This window comes from Mercenaria mercenaria, chromosome 9 (assembly GCF_021730395.1).
Source record: "Mercenaria mercenaria strain notata chromosome 9, MADL_Memer_1, whole genome shotgun sequence".
NCBI classification, from domain to species: domain Eukaryota; kingdom Metazoa; phylum Mollusca; class Bivalvia; order Venerida; family Veneridae; genus Mercenaria; species Mercenaria mercenaria.
Genome location: NC_069369.1, coordinates 52,466,908 through 52,485,019, shown reverse-complemented (window position 1 = coordinate 52,485,019; position 18,112 = coordinate 52,466,908). Strand labels below are relative to the sequence as shown.

Sequence of the window (18,112 nt, the reverse complement as noted above, 5' to 3'; positions counted from 1 at the left end):
TTTCGAACTCGGCCTAGATTTTATCAAGGTTATCATTCTGACCAATATTCATGAAGATTAATTGAAAAATACAGCCTCTATCGCATACACAAGCTAAATGTTGACAGACGACAGACGACAGACGACGGACGACAGACGCCGGACATCGAGCGATCAGAAAAACTCACCTGAGCATTGCTCAGGTGAGCTAAAAAGGTGGTGCAAATCGTTAAAGGCCGGCGTGTCAATTTAACACACCGTTTATTCAGCGCTAAAATCCTGTTTCTGCATCTATTTTTATCGGCAGTTACAATATTATTACACTGACGATAAAGCGAATGAAAAAAAAAAAAGTGAAGAATTTTGTGCTGGATATACAAACTGTACTGATGGTTGAGGTGAATATAAATGTTCGAGGAAAACAGCTGTATTTTAGTGAAAATTATTACATAGGAAGTGCTACAAAGGAGCCGTAAGCTACATTTTACGAATATATTGTAGCGCTAATTAAAACATTTGCTAATTACTTCTGCAGATTCAACCTCTTATGTATGGGCCAATTAGTGCAAATGTGTTTCTAGCAATTTTACCATGTTGTCTGCTGAGAAAAAAACAAAATACTGGTAATATATTTTATGCTGTGTTAACAATTATCATATAAGACTGACTAAAACAGAAGAAAAAAACCCACTAAAAATCTAACAGATCTGGAAGGTGGTGGTAAAAAAAATAACATCCTAAAAATAAGTTATCTTGAAATTTTCATGGTTTTAGCATAATATGAAGATCAGGCTTCAAGGTGATGAATCACAGTTTAGAGACTATTCTCGGAACATTTCCATTGGTCAATTTGAAGAGTGAGCTTAGCATCAACCAATCAGAGGCAAGATTTCTGGGGCGGGTGGTCTCTAAACTCTGATTTTTCACCTAGGACCGTGTAAGTTTCCCTTGAAGCTGTTCACAATACACCTAGAAAGATTGGGGATAGAAAATATCTTATTGTTACAAATACAAGAATAACATTAAAGAATTTCCAGCACAGATTTTCACTTTTCAAAGGAGTGAAGAATTAAACAAAGCCTTCAACATTTCTACATGCTTATGTCTAACCTTGAAAGTGCAAGGCGAGAACTCCTAAAGAATATCTTTATATTAAGAAAAATATTTAATGCAATATGGAATTTTATAAAATGCCATTTATTGTCATACATACTGGCTGCCATTTTTTCAATATCATTCTACCAGAGCCTACACACTTAAAGCTTACACAGACTAACCTTTTACGCAGCAATGAAAATATGCTGACTCAAATTTACCATATATACAGCAATAAAAGTATGCCGACACAAACCATATACACTGTAATAAAACTATGCCAGTGCAAACCAACCATATCTGCTTCATTATTTTGAATGCAAATACAGTTGTATTCTTTAATTCTTCAATTTTGCTCACTGACAGGAGAAATTTGTTTGCTTAAAATTTAGCAATATACCTTTTTTAAATTTAATTATTAGATTTAAACTTTCCAGTATTCAGTTTTTTTTTTCACTTAGTTTCTCGTGAAGTCTTTAACTTCTTGTGTGGTAGCGAAAAAAAACAACAAAAAACGTTTTTTTAAGTCTTAATACTTGGTGTCAATCGAGAAAGCTTTTAAAATAATAAAAACTTTCGTAAAAAAATTTCAAAATATTGAAATTCAACATTTTTGTTGCAAAGTTTATTAATTAATATAGAGTTCATAAAAAAGTTTATAAAAAAAAATAGATCAATACTTCATAAAAATGGGCTTATTAATTTTGCATTCTAGTTTGCATTTTCTCCATACAAACAATATATGGCACAAATACTTGGATGAAAATCACAAAAGCTTACCCAAATATACATATATATATATATAATCTGTAGCCCTTTCTCAAAATACAACTTCACTAATTATCTGAAATATGAAGCCTTTTTTCTTAAATGCTAGTAATCTGATCAAATTACTATTGTTTTATATTTTTACGATACAACATGAAACATGGCAAAGAATTTTTCTAGTAACAAATGTGGTCTTTTTAAAAAAAATCTCAGCATATTTCTTCAGCAATTCAATCTGAATTTCATACTTTTTATGATTTTTTTTTTGTGTGAAAAATGTGCATGAAATTACACCAGGGTAAAAATCCTCTGATAAAATGATGTTTTTTTTTCACCCACACACATGTATAAAGGTGACATGGCCTTATATGGTAATCACATACAGTCTAAACATGTCTAAAGAGACAAGCCACTGAGAGAGAATCAAGAAGCGGTTGATATCCCTTACCCGGCTAAATTTCTATAATGAACTTGTCCATCTTATAATTTGGACCGTACCATTAACGGTTAAAAGGGGTGTTGACCAAAAAAGATACCAACTGAATGGCGAACAGTGCAGGTCATGATCAGAGTGCACGGATGTGAAGACTGATCATGACCTGCACTGGCCGCAAAGGCAGAATCAATCCTGTCGACCATGATAAGGGATAAACATCAAATGTTTCAATCGCACATGAAATTATGTGGTCTTATAGTCAGGTGATCTCTGTACATAGCTTCGACTGTATGTTCTATAGCTCTGATACATGGTGATACACAAATGATCACAAAACATTGATTTCTAATTTTTTTTTTTAAATTTCAAACTTCTCTTATATTCACATCAGATAGAATCCCTTCATTTTTTATCCATTTAATAATAAAATTTTAAAGGCATAAATAAATAAAAATTTCTTACCGTCTCATAATTTCGAAAGTTTTTGAAACTTAATTCTATCTTTGCCTATAAAAAGGACTTTATCTATATAATGCAAATACTGTAAAAAATAAAAAAGAATTTGATGTATATACAAGAGAAGAAATGACATCATTTTAACCCCTTCACACCCTATACTTGTGAAAATGGGCTCTACTATATCATACCAAGGACTCTACCAATCTGGTCTACAGGGGTGAACAGGTCAAAATAATTGCTGCCCTAATTCAACAAAACAATAACAAAAAAATCATGTAACATGTATATTTTACTTATGCCAGTATTGTCCTGCTTTGATTTCCATGATGTACATAACTGTACTACCTCTTACAGAGAACAAAAATTAGCCTCAAACAAGTCAAAGAGCTATAAAATGTATTATTAGTTCTTTGAACAAGTGTAGACCTGTCTATGAGCAAAGACTTGCAAAAAAGCTTGCTACTTAACCATACCAAAATCCTTATTCATATCTAAAATCCCTTCCTACCTATGAAAAGTCTCTGGAAAAATATTCCACATGTGGTTTTAGACAATGCACATATTATTTTTCCTACATGGTGAATAATTCCAGAATTTTGCGTGTGGAAATTTGACCTTTCTGTATCATTGGAAGTTCTGCCCCAAATAATATGTAAACAAAGAAGAAAAAGCTTTAACAAATACTTAAATCTAAATTTTTTGTAACAGCCTATTTACACATGTGAATGTTACATCATACGGTCGTTGGGTGGGTGGGTTGACATGTGTCTCAAGCTTCAATTACAAGAAAGTTGTCTAGTCCCTCTGGCGCTAAATGCTGTGTCAAAAAAAATTAACATCTTGTTTTTGGACAACACAGACGAGTATAACATCAGAATTTACTAAATCGCTGAAAATGTGAGTGTTGCAATTCATACTCTTTTTTTTTTTTTTAAACAAAAAAATTAAAAGAGATGACTCGGCTAAATTTTCATCTACAGTAAAGTAAGTATACATCGCCATCAAAATTAAATTGTCACTGGGGTAATTCTAACCGACTCTCCAGTGACGTACTGAAACCCTGATTATGTTGCATCATCACAAAACATTGAGCCCACTGCATTTAAAAGGCAGTTTCTTTATGCAGAGAGAGAAAAACAAAATTAACAGCTTTCAAAAACACTAGTTTTACTGAACAAAAGAGCTGTCTTTAACTATTTATTTTCTGCAACAGCATTTATTTTTATGATTCAAACAGCATACTTTATCATATAGAATAGTATACTAACGTAAATTTTCACCGTGTGTAGTGCAGAAGTTTTTCGAGCAACTTAGAGAAGGGAATTACATCATTAATATCAAAAAAAGTAGGTTACCTGAGCAAAACAAAGTTATCAGCGTATAATTCTTAGAAATACAAAAGCCTGAATGTGACATTAGAAAATATATTTTGCTAAGTCGTGCACATGACATTCCATCTTGTTTGCACAATTTTGTTATTTCCTAGGCAAGAAATACGAAAGCCTGTGCATGTATTAGAAAAAAATACCCTCACACATTACTTTCAAGGTTCTGTAGAGAAAGATCAGCAGTGCCGTAAATAATAAACCTACAAGATCTATGCTTTAAAATTGATTAACAATTTTGTTTGACATTTTCTAATGACCTATTTCTGGCGACAATCAAAAAGGCACTATTGTTATTTTGAAAACAGTATTTTGAGGAAACGGGTTTAACAAAACAGTCTCTCGGAATTAAGATTTTAAAAATTTGAGATATACAGTTAAATAACTTATTATTCTAAAATCTTAATCGAGCAGTACTGCTCATTTCATAAGGCAGTCATACTGACAAAAATTATTCTAAAAATGATAACATCAACATATATTAACAAATAAGGCATTTTTTTTTTCGTCTGAGGTTGAACATGCATGTTATATATTAATGTTTTGGGGAAAGATGTGTTATGTTTTTAACAAGTCGCACATTATTCCTCAACAAAAATGCCGAAATTAGTAACTAGCTCCTTCAGATATCATTTGTACATGATTTTTACAGCTCTGCTAAATAATATATTCTGCACAAGGAAGTTTCAAAAGACAAAATAAGAAGAATAATATAACAATATATTCAAAAGCGTTTTATAAACAATATTCAATTCTGCATATATCTTATCATGAAAATCTTCATCTCTCAAAAATCCTCAGAAATTCGACAAATCCCCTGAAACAAACATCTGTACTTTTCTTTTGTATAAACAAGGAGAGTTTACTAAAAAACTGGTCAATTAAGAAAACAAATGTCGTTGTAAAGAGATACCTACACTCAAGAGGTTTTGTTATATGAGAGGACAAATTAGGACCAATAATCGAAGAGAATTTTAGCTGCCTAGTTGAAACTGGACAAAAAAATGGTCTTAAAGGAGACTTGTCAAATTTCTGAAAGCTTCATTAAAAAATTGATCTATCTATAGATAAGAATGGTAACTTAGATAATTTTATTATCTAAACAATTAATAAAAATCAAGCTTAAAAACTTTTATAGTATCTTTAACAAGGTTTAAATAACATAAATTAAACAGAAATAACAGAGAAAAGAAGAAAAAAAAAATTATAACAGTTGAAGAGAACTCTTAAAGAAACAAGCAAAGAATAAAGTATCAATTAACAGACATATGTACAGCAGAAACAAGGACCTCTTTCATCATCCATAATAAATATGGGCAAATAATGTGTACAATCTACAGTCATACACCGTAAATGTTCATAAAAATTCTGTAAGATGACTGAATATATTAAACAGCAGAATTTCTATAACTCAGCTTTATATATATTTAAAAAAAAAACAACAGCAAAAAATCCAGAAGACAAATCCTGCTAAATAAATTTACGACTTGTGGGCCAAAGAGGACTAAATGTTTTCCTTCATTTGTAGGCACTTACACCTCTTTTCCTCAAACATCTGTTTAGTTACAATAGTCCTTAACCAGACATAAAACCTAGGAAGTATTTAAAAAATCTCAGTTTGCTTACAGTTGCGTGCATATACTTGTTCTCCTGTATCAAATACATTGGCATCTTTTCCTTAGTTTCAAAATGGTTTTCCACCTCTATACCTGTGTCTTATTAATGAGGAACAAACAGACTTCACACTGAATTTAGCTTACACAATAAAACCCCCCATTCAAGTCTAAATAGGTAGGGCAAACTTGAGCAGAATGAAATATATACATCTTGCTTTTTAGCCCATACTAACTCTAGATGAAGACAGTACAATTCAGTCTTCAGTCATTGATAAGTAGATTGTTAAAAGTGGTCTTTTATATAACGGCAAGCCAAATCTATAACAAGCTTTTTCTTCAATAAAAAATGCCATATCCTTGTACTATATTAACAGGTTGAGAAAAAAGAAATATCTATTTTTCTGAATCATTTACCATTTATTCTTTAACAAGATGCTACTAGCAAAGAACTAGCCTGAAAGATTAGCCATATAATTAAGTCCATTTCAGGTTTGTTGGCTAAATTCGGTGGAAGGGAATTTATACGGGACTGGTTTCGTCTCATTAGTAACACATGATGATTTCATTAAATAGTATCTTTCACTACAGAAATACATTTATAACAGAATTATATCCCCGATATTACAATATTTATTTCACCGGATTCTATAAAACTACACAGAAAGTCTTTTTTTTTCTCACATATTACCACAAAACATCAACAACTTTTAAACAGGCCTCTCCCATTTAACACAACAACACCCTTCCCTATATAATAATGTAACCATCGTTCCGAGATCTCTGTTTCATATTATTAGTATATATGGCAAAATTCATTTATGCGTACAACATCTAAAACATCCTGTCGCTGAGGTAATAGCAGAATTGAGGCTGTACAAATAAATTCTATATGGACGTAATTCTTTATCACCTTTTTTTTTTTTTATCACTTTCTACAGCGAATCAACAGAAAACATTTCATGGCAATAGGAGCAAAAATAACTGGCGGGCTTATTTAAACAAGCAACAATATCGCAGTCGGCATGATATTTCAAATCACACAACTGATAAACTATATCCCTGTAAGTTTGATGGCAAAGACAATTTTCAAGAAACAACTTTTCTGAAATGTCCAACTCAAAAAACAAGATTTTTCCTAGTCCTTCAGGTTGCCTCCAAAAAATAGGCACATTTACGATTATAAGACTTTCTTTATATCTAAACTGTCTCTATGGCGATGCAACTGACGATGAATCACTGTCCGTTTCCGATTTTTTCAGGTGTAAATCCATCACTTCCTTCATTAGGGGCTGAATGCCTTCCGGATTCAGTTTCAACAAAACCTGTGAATGTTCCTCGTTCAAGTTGCGAATATCAGTGAGCTTCATTAAAAGCTTTGGGTAGATGCTACGAACTACATGACTGGGGTACTTGGATTCAAGGTACCGCTGAAGTAACAGGGCATACTTATCCTGCTCTGCAGAAATGTACACCTTATCCTGCACACAGGGACGATCGGGCGAGAACAGTGATAACATTAGCAGTAATATCAACACGGTCTCGTCGGCTTTTAAGTCTATTGCCAAAGATTTGACAAATTTCATATGCTCGTCAAATAGTCCACCGGCTTGACTGAATCCTGGCAAACCGCCAACATCAACGCCTGGTTTCTCGATGCCCTCCCTAAGCTGATCAGCTGACATGGCTAACGAATCCTTGTCATAAGGATCTAGAAAATAATTGTTTTCTTTATCAAATGAAATAACAGATCTAAGAATGAGCAATTCTATACTTCCTCCCTTCAGTAAACCAATCTGATCAGTCTGTGAAAGAGCCTTAAAGGCTTTTAATTTTTTGGCCATATCAACTACCCTACGTACACTGACTTCAGCAATATTAACTAGCGCGGCAAAATTGGCATTATCTCTTGGCACCTTTGACTCGATGGGTATAGACAGCGATGCACGGTACGCTTGTACGATTTCACCAATGACAGCTTCCTCTGCTGGTTCGAGTGGGCGGAGCTTCTGTGTTGATGATGATGTGACAACTCCAGACTGTGACATTTTCTTCTCGAGATCTCGCATCCGTCTGAAATGTAAAACCAGAATTTAACGAAAAGAACACACATCACCATATTGCCATTTTGATAAAAAAAAAAAACAACAAAGTCTGACAATAAAATATCTGTGAAATTGCATACATATTAGAAAAATAATTCATGATTCAAGACGTTAAAAGCTGAATACTTCACCTTCAGTACAAGCTAGTTTTTTTGTTCTTTAGAATCAGCAGATACTGACAGTTCTCATAGAAATACATTTGTGAATCACATTTTTGCAAATTTTCCAGCACATAATGCAATAGGGTATTTTTGGAAAGTAAAAAAAAAAAATCACCTTGTGTAACATATTTATTTGCAAACAAAAAATGCTACAAGCTAAATACTTCCTTTAGAACAGCCTTGAAATCTACATTTTAGAATTAATTTTTACAAAATGTCATGTCAAGAAAAATTTCACAACGAAACAAGAGCATAATCCAAGCATATCTTCCTAATGTAACAATAACAGTTATCTCCCTTTAATCACAAACTTATTTTGCCTCTGTGTTTGCCAGTTCAAATATTTTTGCACTGAAGTGACAATTTTATTTCAAATAGGATATGAAAACCTAAAATCTGACTGTAAATCAAATTTCAGAAAGAAAACGTAACTGTCTGTTAGAAGTCATAAATAAACAGTGCTCTTCCGTCTACAAAATATTAAACATTTTGATGTTGCATTTTTAAGTCTTAACAAAATTTAGGTCATATTACACACTTTTCAGGTTTAATGTTGGTGGCACTGTAGGCAACTTGGTAGAACCATCAACCTGTAAACTGGCAGTATCAGATATAGTGGTGGAGGCCAAGTGACCTGGCAGAAGCAACAGACTGTTAACCAGCCGTGCCATTTAAATGACAAGGCAGAACCATTAACCCGCAATGCTGGATTTAATGGCTCAGTGCCTGGGTAGAATCACCAAAACCATTGACCCGAGCCTGATAGCTGCAACCTCACATAAAACAATGCAGAATTTCAAAGAAACAGAGATTCTGAGCATATGATCTGATAGTCCAAATAACAGGACGTTTCGGGACAGCATGATAACTTTTGACTGTCACTGTCTCCGTTCATTAGAGGGATGACAATTATAAAATATCAGATCATAAAATAAGTCATCCCGATAAGCCAAATGAGTAAGGCTAATGATGAGTAAGGCTAATGATCTGAAGGCAGTTGCCAACCCAATCAACCATAGAAGGTCACCAAAGAGTAACATGCACAGCAAACAATAAACAGAAAAGTCATAACATTCTAGAAATGTGCAAAACAATAAAATTGTAATAAAACATTGGATTGAGATCTTACCCATACCTGTTGTCGTCAATTCGTTGTTTCTTTCTCATCTTTTCTTCTTCTGTCAGGATGTATTCTTTCCGCATTCCTATCTCAAAACATTTCCTTAACCGACACCTCTTGCAGAACCTCCTATTTGACACGTCCATTTTACATTTCTCTTCATAAGGGCACTTAAAGTAGTCCTGAAAATAGACAATCACATGATCTGAATAATTACTCATACTTTGATACTTTTCTCTCAAGTTTCCACATAATTATGTTGACCTGAGGGCTGTTTTTTTCTTCTTAAGTTTTAACCATTACCCTGCTAAATTTCTATAATGAACTTATCCATCTTTCAATTTGGACAGTACCATTAACTGTTTAAAAGGGGTGCTATCCGAAAAAGATACTAACTGAATGGCAAACAGTGCAGATCATGATCAGACTGTATAGACTGATCATGATCTACACTGGTCGCAAAGGCAGAAATCAATCATGTCCAGCATGGTAAGGGTTAATAACAAGAGTTGTTCTATGAGCTGACCTGTCCTGATAGCCAAGAAGCAAACTTTGCAAAGGTCAAGGACAATGAGAGGTTTTTATTGCAAACCAGCTATAAGTCATAGTGTAATAAATAAGTTAGTTCACTGATGTGTTAAAACTTCAAATGACTTCCTTTGGACTTAATCTTCCTACAGCAAGGATGTTTTTTCCATACATATGGTAATATAAGTTATTGAAGTACAATATTACATGAGTCATGCAAAACACTCCTCAAAATACCACACAGAGAAAAGCAATTCATTGAAAACAGATACACAATTCAGCTTCAGCAAACAAATAAACTTACAAAAAAAAAAGATGTAATCAATAAAAAAAAATCTTAAATCCTCAATCATTTTATCAGAGAAACTGTGTCAGGCGAGGGGAAAAACATTCGTTTTAATTTATTTAATGGAACTTGGGATGAATACAAAAATAACCACCCACAAATACTATAAAAATTTCTGAAATAAAATGGAGATTATTTGATTACTACTTCTGCCTCTCTCTGACCATCCTGATCATTGGATCATGAAACCGACCCAGGGTATCAATCATCAAATTCAATTACTGCCGCATTTTAGCAGAATGGCAAATTATTCTACTGCCTACAAGCCCTTATAAATAATAAACCAGAACAGCACTTCTCATCATCGCTTAGATACCTGAACTAACCGAATTCAATCAAATTTCATATTCAAAGCCGTAATCAGCCACTTTTGTTTCTCTGTGCGCGGCGACACTTGCGACAATCTGCAATTATATCGTCAGGAAGCCTGCAATCAAACCGTTCAATATGATCACCAGTACATATCCAATCAGTTTCTGGAACTTCTGATAATTATTTTTCTTTCCATGTTTTTAAATCGGCTTCAACGGCATTAGCACAGATACATTTTCATTAAAGTGGGAATTATTCGTATCCCGTGATCCATCTCAATTGATCAATTTTCAATTCAATTCCGGCGTTCGGTAAATTGGGAATCGATAACCTCCACAAAGCTACCTGGAGTCCGCTACTAGGACACACTCTAAATTGAAATCAACAAACACTTAACATGCATGTCCCCACGAAGGTTTCATCCATCAAATATTCATATTAGATTGATGTACAATTTTCTTTATCTATCATAAATGTATATAACTGTAACCTAAAACTTAGGGAAATAAAAAAAATGGTAGTAAATACAACAGTGAAGCATCTTTGGGAACATCCCTTTCTGCATTTTAAAAGTTACACCATATGCTGACCATTTGTTGCATGTACATGTATGTATGTACAATTGCAAATATCTACAGATAAAAGAAACTGAACATATGTGCAAAAACAAAATAAACAAGAGCTGTTTGTAAAATTTGTGCGCCCCACAAATTGGTCTGACCCATTTTCAGTCAAGAGGTCACTGTGACCTTGACCTTTGACCTACTGACCCCCAAACTGATAAGGGTCATCTGCCAACCACAGGCAATCATCCTACGAAGTTTGATGACTTAGTGGGACCAAAGCATTCTTTTTCAGTTTCATGGTCACTATGACCTTGACCTTTGACCTACTGATCCCAGAAACAATAGAGGTTATTCACTGACCATATTAAGTTTTGTTATTGTGACAGCAAGCAATCTCTTCTTACTGATTGGAAACCAAATAGTGTACTGACCAACAGACCAACCAACATATTGACAATAATAAAAGCAATAAATTATTCCAACTTTGGCAACAGGCAGCATAAAAACTATCTTAAGTTGTGGCACCACATAGATAAATGTCAGCACTGGAGTTCCCCAAGGGAGCAAACTCAATACACTCATGAATCTCTAACAACCATCTATTTTCAATGAACAAATTAGCTAAGTTAGAAATATATTTACCGAATGGAACAAGAAAGAGCTAAATAACAAAAAAGACAAAACAATCCACTTTTGTGCAAAATGTTTCCCTCTAGTTTCGAAGCAAAAACCCCTTACAACCTGTTCCGAACGTCACAAAAGAAGTATTACAAAAACTTTCGGGTTATGAGTAATTACAATGTAATGGCCAGCATTAAATACATGTCAAGTATATTCATAACAATAAAGGCGGTGTTTTACATTTTCGACATGAAACTTAATTGCAAACAAAAACAAGTAACATAGTAAAAACATCAACAATTATCATATCGTAAAGGTATTTTAAAACTTTTCCTTCAGTTTCCCCCCAAAAAACAACCTTGTGTGTTCTGCGTGTATAAATCATTGCACGGCTTTTGTATACATGAGCGTGATGGTTATCTTATACCAGGGTTCATTCGGTGCGTTTCTCTCCGATATTGTATATAATGGGAGTTAAGCATGAATAAATTTTGTATATTAGAAAACCACATGTTGATATGGTTTCCTTATTTTTTCCACCTCTGGTTAACCACAGGGATTTGTAGAACACTTTAATAAACAAACTAACTGTTATATAGCAAACCAAAGCATACAAAACTATGCTGACACTATTGTCTTCATTTACTAAAAAAAAAAAGTCCTTTTATTTTTAAACATCCATCCATAACCTGAAAAGATACCATCTTTGACTAAGGCAAAAGTCTAAAATGTCAAAATCCCTCACAAAAGTTAAAAAAGAAATGAGATACAGTAAATGCTCTACTGCTCTTCATTTTTCCTCTTTTTGCCAATGTATCATTATGTATATAAATTTTTTAAAAAGTTAGGTATCGTCTTGAATGGACCAAAACAAAGCAATGCCTACATATACCCGCTCAAATTCATTTGTTAATTTAAAAAAAAAAAGATCATCTGCAGTATCGTCCTCAAATTTAGTCCGAAATGCCAACAGACTCATTGTAAAATATTTCGTGCATTTTAGCGCTTGAACTCTTGTAAAATGTTGCACTTTTTGTTGTTTGATTTTTGAAAACAATTAAATAAACATGACCGTGGGACAGTAAGTTACAAGATTTTAGACATTTATTGTATGTTTCGTGTCACCTATAAACATATGAGTGATGTGCAACAAAGTTCCTGGCTCCAACTTTCTTCACTGTCAAATTAATTTCACAGACGAAAGCCTTAAATTACTGATACCTTACAAATAAAAAAATACATTTGCTAGAAGTGAAGATCTTTTTTAAAACACTTAAGATCTATTTTTTTCCCAGCAAGATATATGTAAAGGCATTTTCCTGGTAGTAATATGTATTTTTTATTTCTGTGTGAACACCTATCTTCTATATGTGATATGAAGCAGGTTACCCTATACTGATGATGCACTGTTGGACAGAAGCTCTTGACTTCATTCTCCAGGCACTTCAAATCTTGGAGTGACCCTGAAGTCAACTCTGTGACAAAAGCCTTTCATAGTCGAAGAGATATATGGTGGAGACCTTTGTTTTCTAGGCTCAAATCTACATCTTTTGGCCTCAGATTGATCTTAAACTCAGAATAAAACATCTCTTGGCTTCAGACAGGCATCAAAACATCTCGTGGTTTCAGACAGGCATCAAAACATCTCGTGGCTTTAGACAGGCATCAAAACATCTCGTGGTTTCAGACAGGCATCAAAACATCTCGTGGCTTCAGACAGGCATCAAAACATCTCGTGGTTTCAGACAGGCATCAAAACATCTTGTGGCTTCACACAGGCATCAAAACATCTCGTGGCTTCAGACAGGCATCAAAACATCTCGTGGCTTCAGACAGGCATCAAAACATCTCGTGGCTTAACACAGGCATCAAAACATCTCGTGGCTTCAAACAGGCATCAAACATCTTGTGGCTTCAAATAGGCATCAAAACATCTCGTGGCTTCAAATAGGCATCAAAACATCTTGTGGGTTCAAACAGGCATCAAAACATCTTGTGGCTTCAGACAGGCATCAAAACATCTCGTGGCTTCAAACAGGCATCAAAACATCTCTTGGCCTTAGATGGGTATCAAAAAATCTCTCAACCTTAAATGGGCATCAAGACATTCTTGGGCTCAGACGGGCATCAAAACAATCCATAGCCTCAGACGTGCATCAAATCATCTCTTGGCTTCAGACAGGCATTAAATCATCTCTTGGCTTCAGACAGGCATTAAAACATCTCTTGGCTTCAGACAGGCATTAAAACATCTCTTGGCTTCAGACAGGCATTAAATCATCTCTTGGCTTCAGACAGGCATTAAATCATCTCTTGGCTTCAGTCGGGCATTAAAACATCTCTTGGCTTCAGACAGGCATTAAAACATCTCTTGGCTTCAGACAGGCATCAAAACATCTCTTGGCTTCAGACTAGCATTAAATCATCTCTTGGCTTCAGACTGGCATCAAAACATCTCGTGGCTTCAGACAGGCATTAAATCATCTCTTGGCTTCAGACAGGCATTAAATCATCTCTTGGCTTCAGACAGGCATTAAATCATCTCTTGGCTTCAGTCGGGCATTAAAACATCTCTTGGCTTCAGACAGGCATTAAAACATCTCTTGGCTTCAGACAGGCATTAAAACATCTCTTGGCTTCAGACAGGCATTAAATCATCTCTTGGCTTCAGACAGGCATTAAATCATCTCTTGGCTTCAGACAGGCATTAAATCATCTCTTGGCTTCAGACAGGCATTAAAACATCTCTTGGCTTCAGACAGGCATTAAATCATCTCTTGGCTTCAGACAGGCATTAAATCATCTCTTGGCTTCAGACGGGCATTAAATCATCTCTTGGCTTCAGTCGGGCATTAAAACATCTCTTGGCTTCAGACAGGCATTAAAACATCTCTTGGCTTCAGACAGGCATTAAAACATCTCTTGGCTTCAGACTAGCATTAAAACATCTCTTGGCTTCAGACTAGCATCAAAACATCTCTTGGCCTCAGTCGGGCTTTGCCTCAGATGGGCATCAAAAAATCTCTTGGGGCTCAAATGGGCATCAAAGCATCTCATGGCAACAAATAATAATAGATTAAGCAAATTTATTAGCATCATAGACATGTTACCACCCTCACAGTCCTAATCAGCTCAACTTCTCAACCACCTGCTAACTTAACTCAAAATCTCTTTTTCCGTTAAATTTAAAAGTCTAATATTCTAGGGTAAACTTCAAACAGTAATACTGAACTTAATGAATGCTTCATAAAACCTATTAAAAACTAGCAAAAACTTTACACTGACAAAATACTGTCAGTGAACAATTAAAGTTGAGCAAACTTTTCCTTCAAAAGTTTAATTACACCGAGTAACCTTCAATCAAGTCAAAAGAATGTAGATCGTATTTAGTAAACCAGATCATTTTATATTCATATGTGAACTAATGTTGTCAATAAATTTCTATGAAACACATTAAGGGTTAAACAGTATTAAGCTCAAGTATCTATTCGACTTTAAATATATTATGCCCTCCTGTGTAAACAACATTCAGCTTTCAAATAAAATAAAAAATCATTCAAAATATTTCATGAAAATATCTTTATTTAAAGTCTTCTTCTCAAGTTATTATTACCTTGTTCAAAACATTCTGTGTAGCTTATTTCAGCGCAAAATCTAAAATGCCGTATGTGTTTGAATCTTTTACCTGGAGTTAGACTGTTTTACCATTAGTCTGTTGATTTAGAGAAACCGCTATTGAAATGCAGAGTAAATATTTGCCTTATTTTGAGCCTTTCAAGATTATCCAACTTTGTATTTTAAATACTTGACAATTTCATAAAAGTAAAAACGATCATTAACTTTTTTTCAATATCATACAGCCATGAGGTGAATATTTCTTGTAAATGTACATTATGTATCTAAGGTAATTAAAAGCATGCCTGTGTCTAAAATACATGTATGGGACATCAAAGACTTTCCTAAATACATCTACGATTGTTTGATCGGGTTTAATGCAGTTTTCAATAGCAAGTCAGTTAATAAACAGTCAGTTAGCCTTATCTGTATTTTATAGATTCTGCACCGAAACTTACTTCTCCACATACATCAGAGGTGGAGGATGACTAACTTCAGACAAATATAGTTTGTGCTTTGTAGATTTGTCACAGAGAACATTATGTCTTGCACACAGGAATCAAACTTGAAATTCAAACAAATGCGATTCTCGATTAATAGCTCTATACCAGGCTAGCGGCAAACTTCACTTGGAAGTCACTATAGCTGTATTCGTAAACTGGTTCAACTAAAGTTCTACCTATTTATTTTGACATGAACTTCTCATGTTTAAACTTAACATGTGCTAGATATTTTATGATAATCTTTTTAAAATTGAGTAGAGATAGGAAAATATGTTTTTCTTTCAGGAAATTCATAAAGCTGCCATAAAAGTATTATCAAGATGCCATAAAGGTTAATTGACGCCGATATTCACATCCTGGCCAGAAAAATGATGCTGTTAATTTTTAGCTGCCAGTGGATTCTTTAAGCAACAGGTTTTTCTTTTGGTTAAAAGTCAACAAGAAGTAAAGCAATCACTGTTTCATTCCATAGGCTATTTAGATCCAGACATTACTATTTTTATCTTTGTAGTATGAAAATTCAAATTTTGTTCCTCCCATTATGTAGTAGAGGGAGATAACCTTGACAGTGTCTTCATACACTTGAGTCCATTTTTCTATGCTTCCTGTAAGCATTCAATCTTACAGATTTGATTCAATACCATTTCTCAATTATTTCTTCTTTAAAAAGTTTAAAATGTATTCTATTTGTTCGCTAATTTTTTCTTGGTTTAATGCCCTTTTTCCAAAATATTTCAGTTATGTAATGGCGGGGAGTGAACCTAATAGAGTTCCTGGATTCTGTACCAGTACTAACCTCTTCTCCACAAGTAACTGCCAAATTCTCCACATGAATCAGAGATGGAGGACATAATATTTTCTTACATGATGACTTTTACCCAATAGTCATGGAGAACATAGGCCTTGTCTAGGGATCAAACTCATGACCCCGCAATCCACTGTGATAAATGCTCATGTAGAACAGAACCATGCTAAAATGCATTTCATATATATAAAAAAAAAAAAACATAAAAGATTTAGATAAAAAATCTTAAGAAAATTACATTTATACTGGATTTTGTTCTTGTACCTATTCACATCATCACAAGTAATCTTTTCCAAGTTTTATGGACCTACTTTAGTTTTGATGTTTTTTAAATTAGATTTTAGTTTCTGTTGAAGAAACAGGCTCTCTCGATTGCTAAGTTGAATATTTAGAGATTTAAGTACACAGATTCCTCTAATGAAAGACACTAACTCATCTATTCAATTTTTAAAGAATGTGTGTCTGTTTTATGGAGATCTTATAACATCATTTTGCAAGAGTCATTTCTCCATTATATAAGGAAAAGGGATGCTATGAAGAAAGCCTGGGTCCTAGGATTAATTTAAGACATTAAATCTGGAATAATCTTCCAACTGGTTATGCAAGTTCAAAACCGTCTATGTTCAACCAATCAGATGCTGGAATACAGCCTAAAAATATTATCTCCCCATTGGTCAAATTCAACACTGTAATTAGGATCAACCAATCAGATGCTGGAATACAGCCTCAAAATATTATCTCCCCATTGGTCAAATTCAACACTGTAATTAGGATCAACCAATCAGATGCTGGAATACAGCCTTATAATATTATGTCCCCATTGGTTAATTTTAACACTGTGCTCAGGATCAACCAATCAGATAAAGGAGTTTTGAAACAGTTGACCTGTGCAGATATTACTGACTATGACAAATTATTTGCGATGGTTGATAAAAAAGACTAGTTTATGAATATTCATAATCTTGGCACACTATTGCTTATCTACATTAACTGATTACTGTAGGTGCATTTTGGTGCATAAACTGCCATATGTTGCAAAGCATGTTTTCTTTAGATTACAATTGTGCTTAACTGGCATCAAAGGTGTCTAAACTTTCAAAACCCTTTCAGCTGTTGAAATAAAACAAACAGATACAGTAGTAAAAAAACACATTTAGAACTGCACAAAAAACAAAAACCTCCATTACACACCAATGTAAAACTGATGTTACACAAATTGTTGAAAACTCACTGATGCAACAGCTGTTTATGGATAATTCTGTTTTTATGGGACCCTTAAATGATTATATAAAATAAACTTTGACAGAAAAGTAGATAAATTTGTCTGCAGACCTAGTTTATTCAGTATCCCTGGCTAGTTTATTCAGTACCCAGGCTAGTTTGTTCTGTACCCCAGGCTAGTTTATTTGGTACCCAAGGCTAGTTTATTCAGTACCAGAGGCTAGTTTATTCAGTACCCCTGGCTAGTTTATTCAGTATCCAGGCTATAAGTTTGTTCTGTACCCCTGGCTAGTTTGTTCAGTACCCAAGGCTAGTTTATTCAGTACCCCTGGCACGTTTATTCAGTATAAGTGGCTAGTTTATTCAGTACCCCTGGCTAGTTTATGCAGTACCCAAGGCTTATTTATTCTGTAGCCCAAGCTTTATTCAGTACCCCCGGCTAGTTTATTCAGTACCAGAAGCTAGTTTATTTAG

The 18,112-nt window shown here is 34.1% G+C and overlaps 1 protein-coding gene and 1 long non-coding RNA gene across 11 annotated transcripts in view; one reads left to right on the top strand and one right to left on the bottom strand.

Moving 5' to 3' along the window:
* The first annotated feature begins 2,035 nt into the window (after positions 1 to 2,035).
* Positions 2,036 to 2,812, top strand: LOC128559516 (uncharacterized). Its single transcript, XR_008372427.1, has 2 exons — positions 2,036 to 2,401; positions 2,463 to 2,812. It is a non-coding gene; the product is annotated as an uncharacterized LOC128559516 (long non-coding RNA).
* A 2,016-nt stretch (positions 2,813 to 4,828) lies between these two features.
* Positions 4,829 to 18,112, bottom strand: part of LOC123547119 (nuclear hormone receptor HR96-like) — a 277,908-nt gene continuing 264,624 nt past the window's right edge. For 9 of the 10 annotated variants that reach the window (XM_045333954.2, XM_045333955.2, XM_045333950.2 and 6 more), the window contains 2 exons: positions 9,131 to 9,303; positions 4,829 to 7,808 (listed from right to left, as the gene is read on the bottom strand). In XM_045333954.2, the coding sequence (XP_045189889.1) occupies positions 6,947 to 7,808; positions 9,131 to 9,303 (1,035 nt within the window). In that variant the 3' untranslated portion in view covers positions 4,829 to 6,946. The remainder of the gene's footprint in view (positions 7,809 to 9,130; positions 9,304 to 18,112) is intronic. The other variant, XM_045333943.2, reaches the window with a different exon arrangement.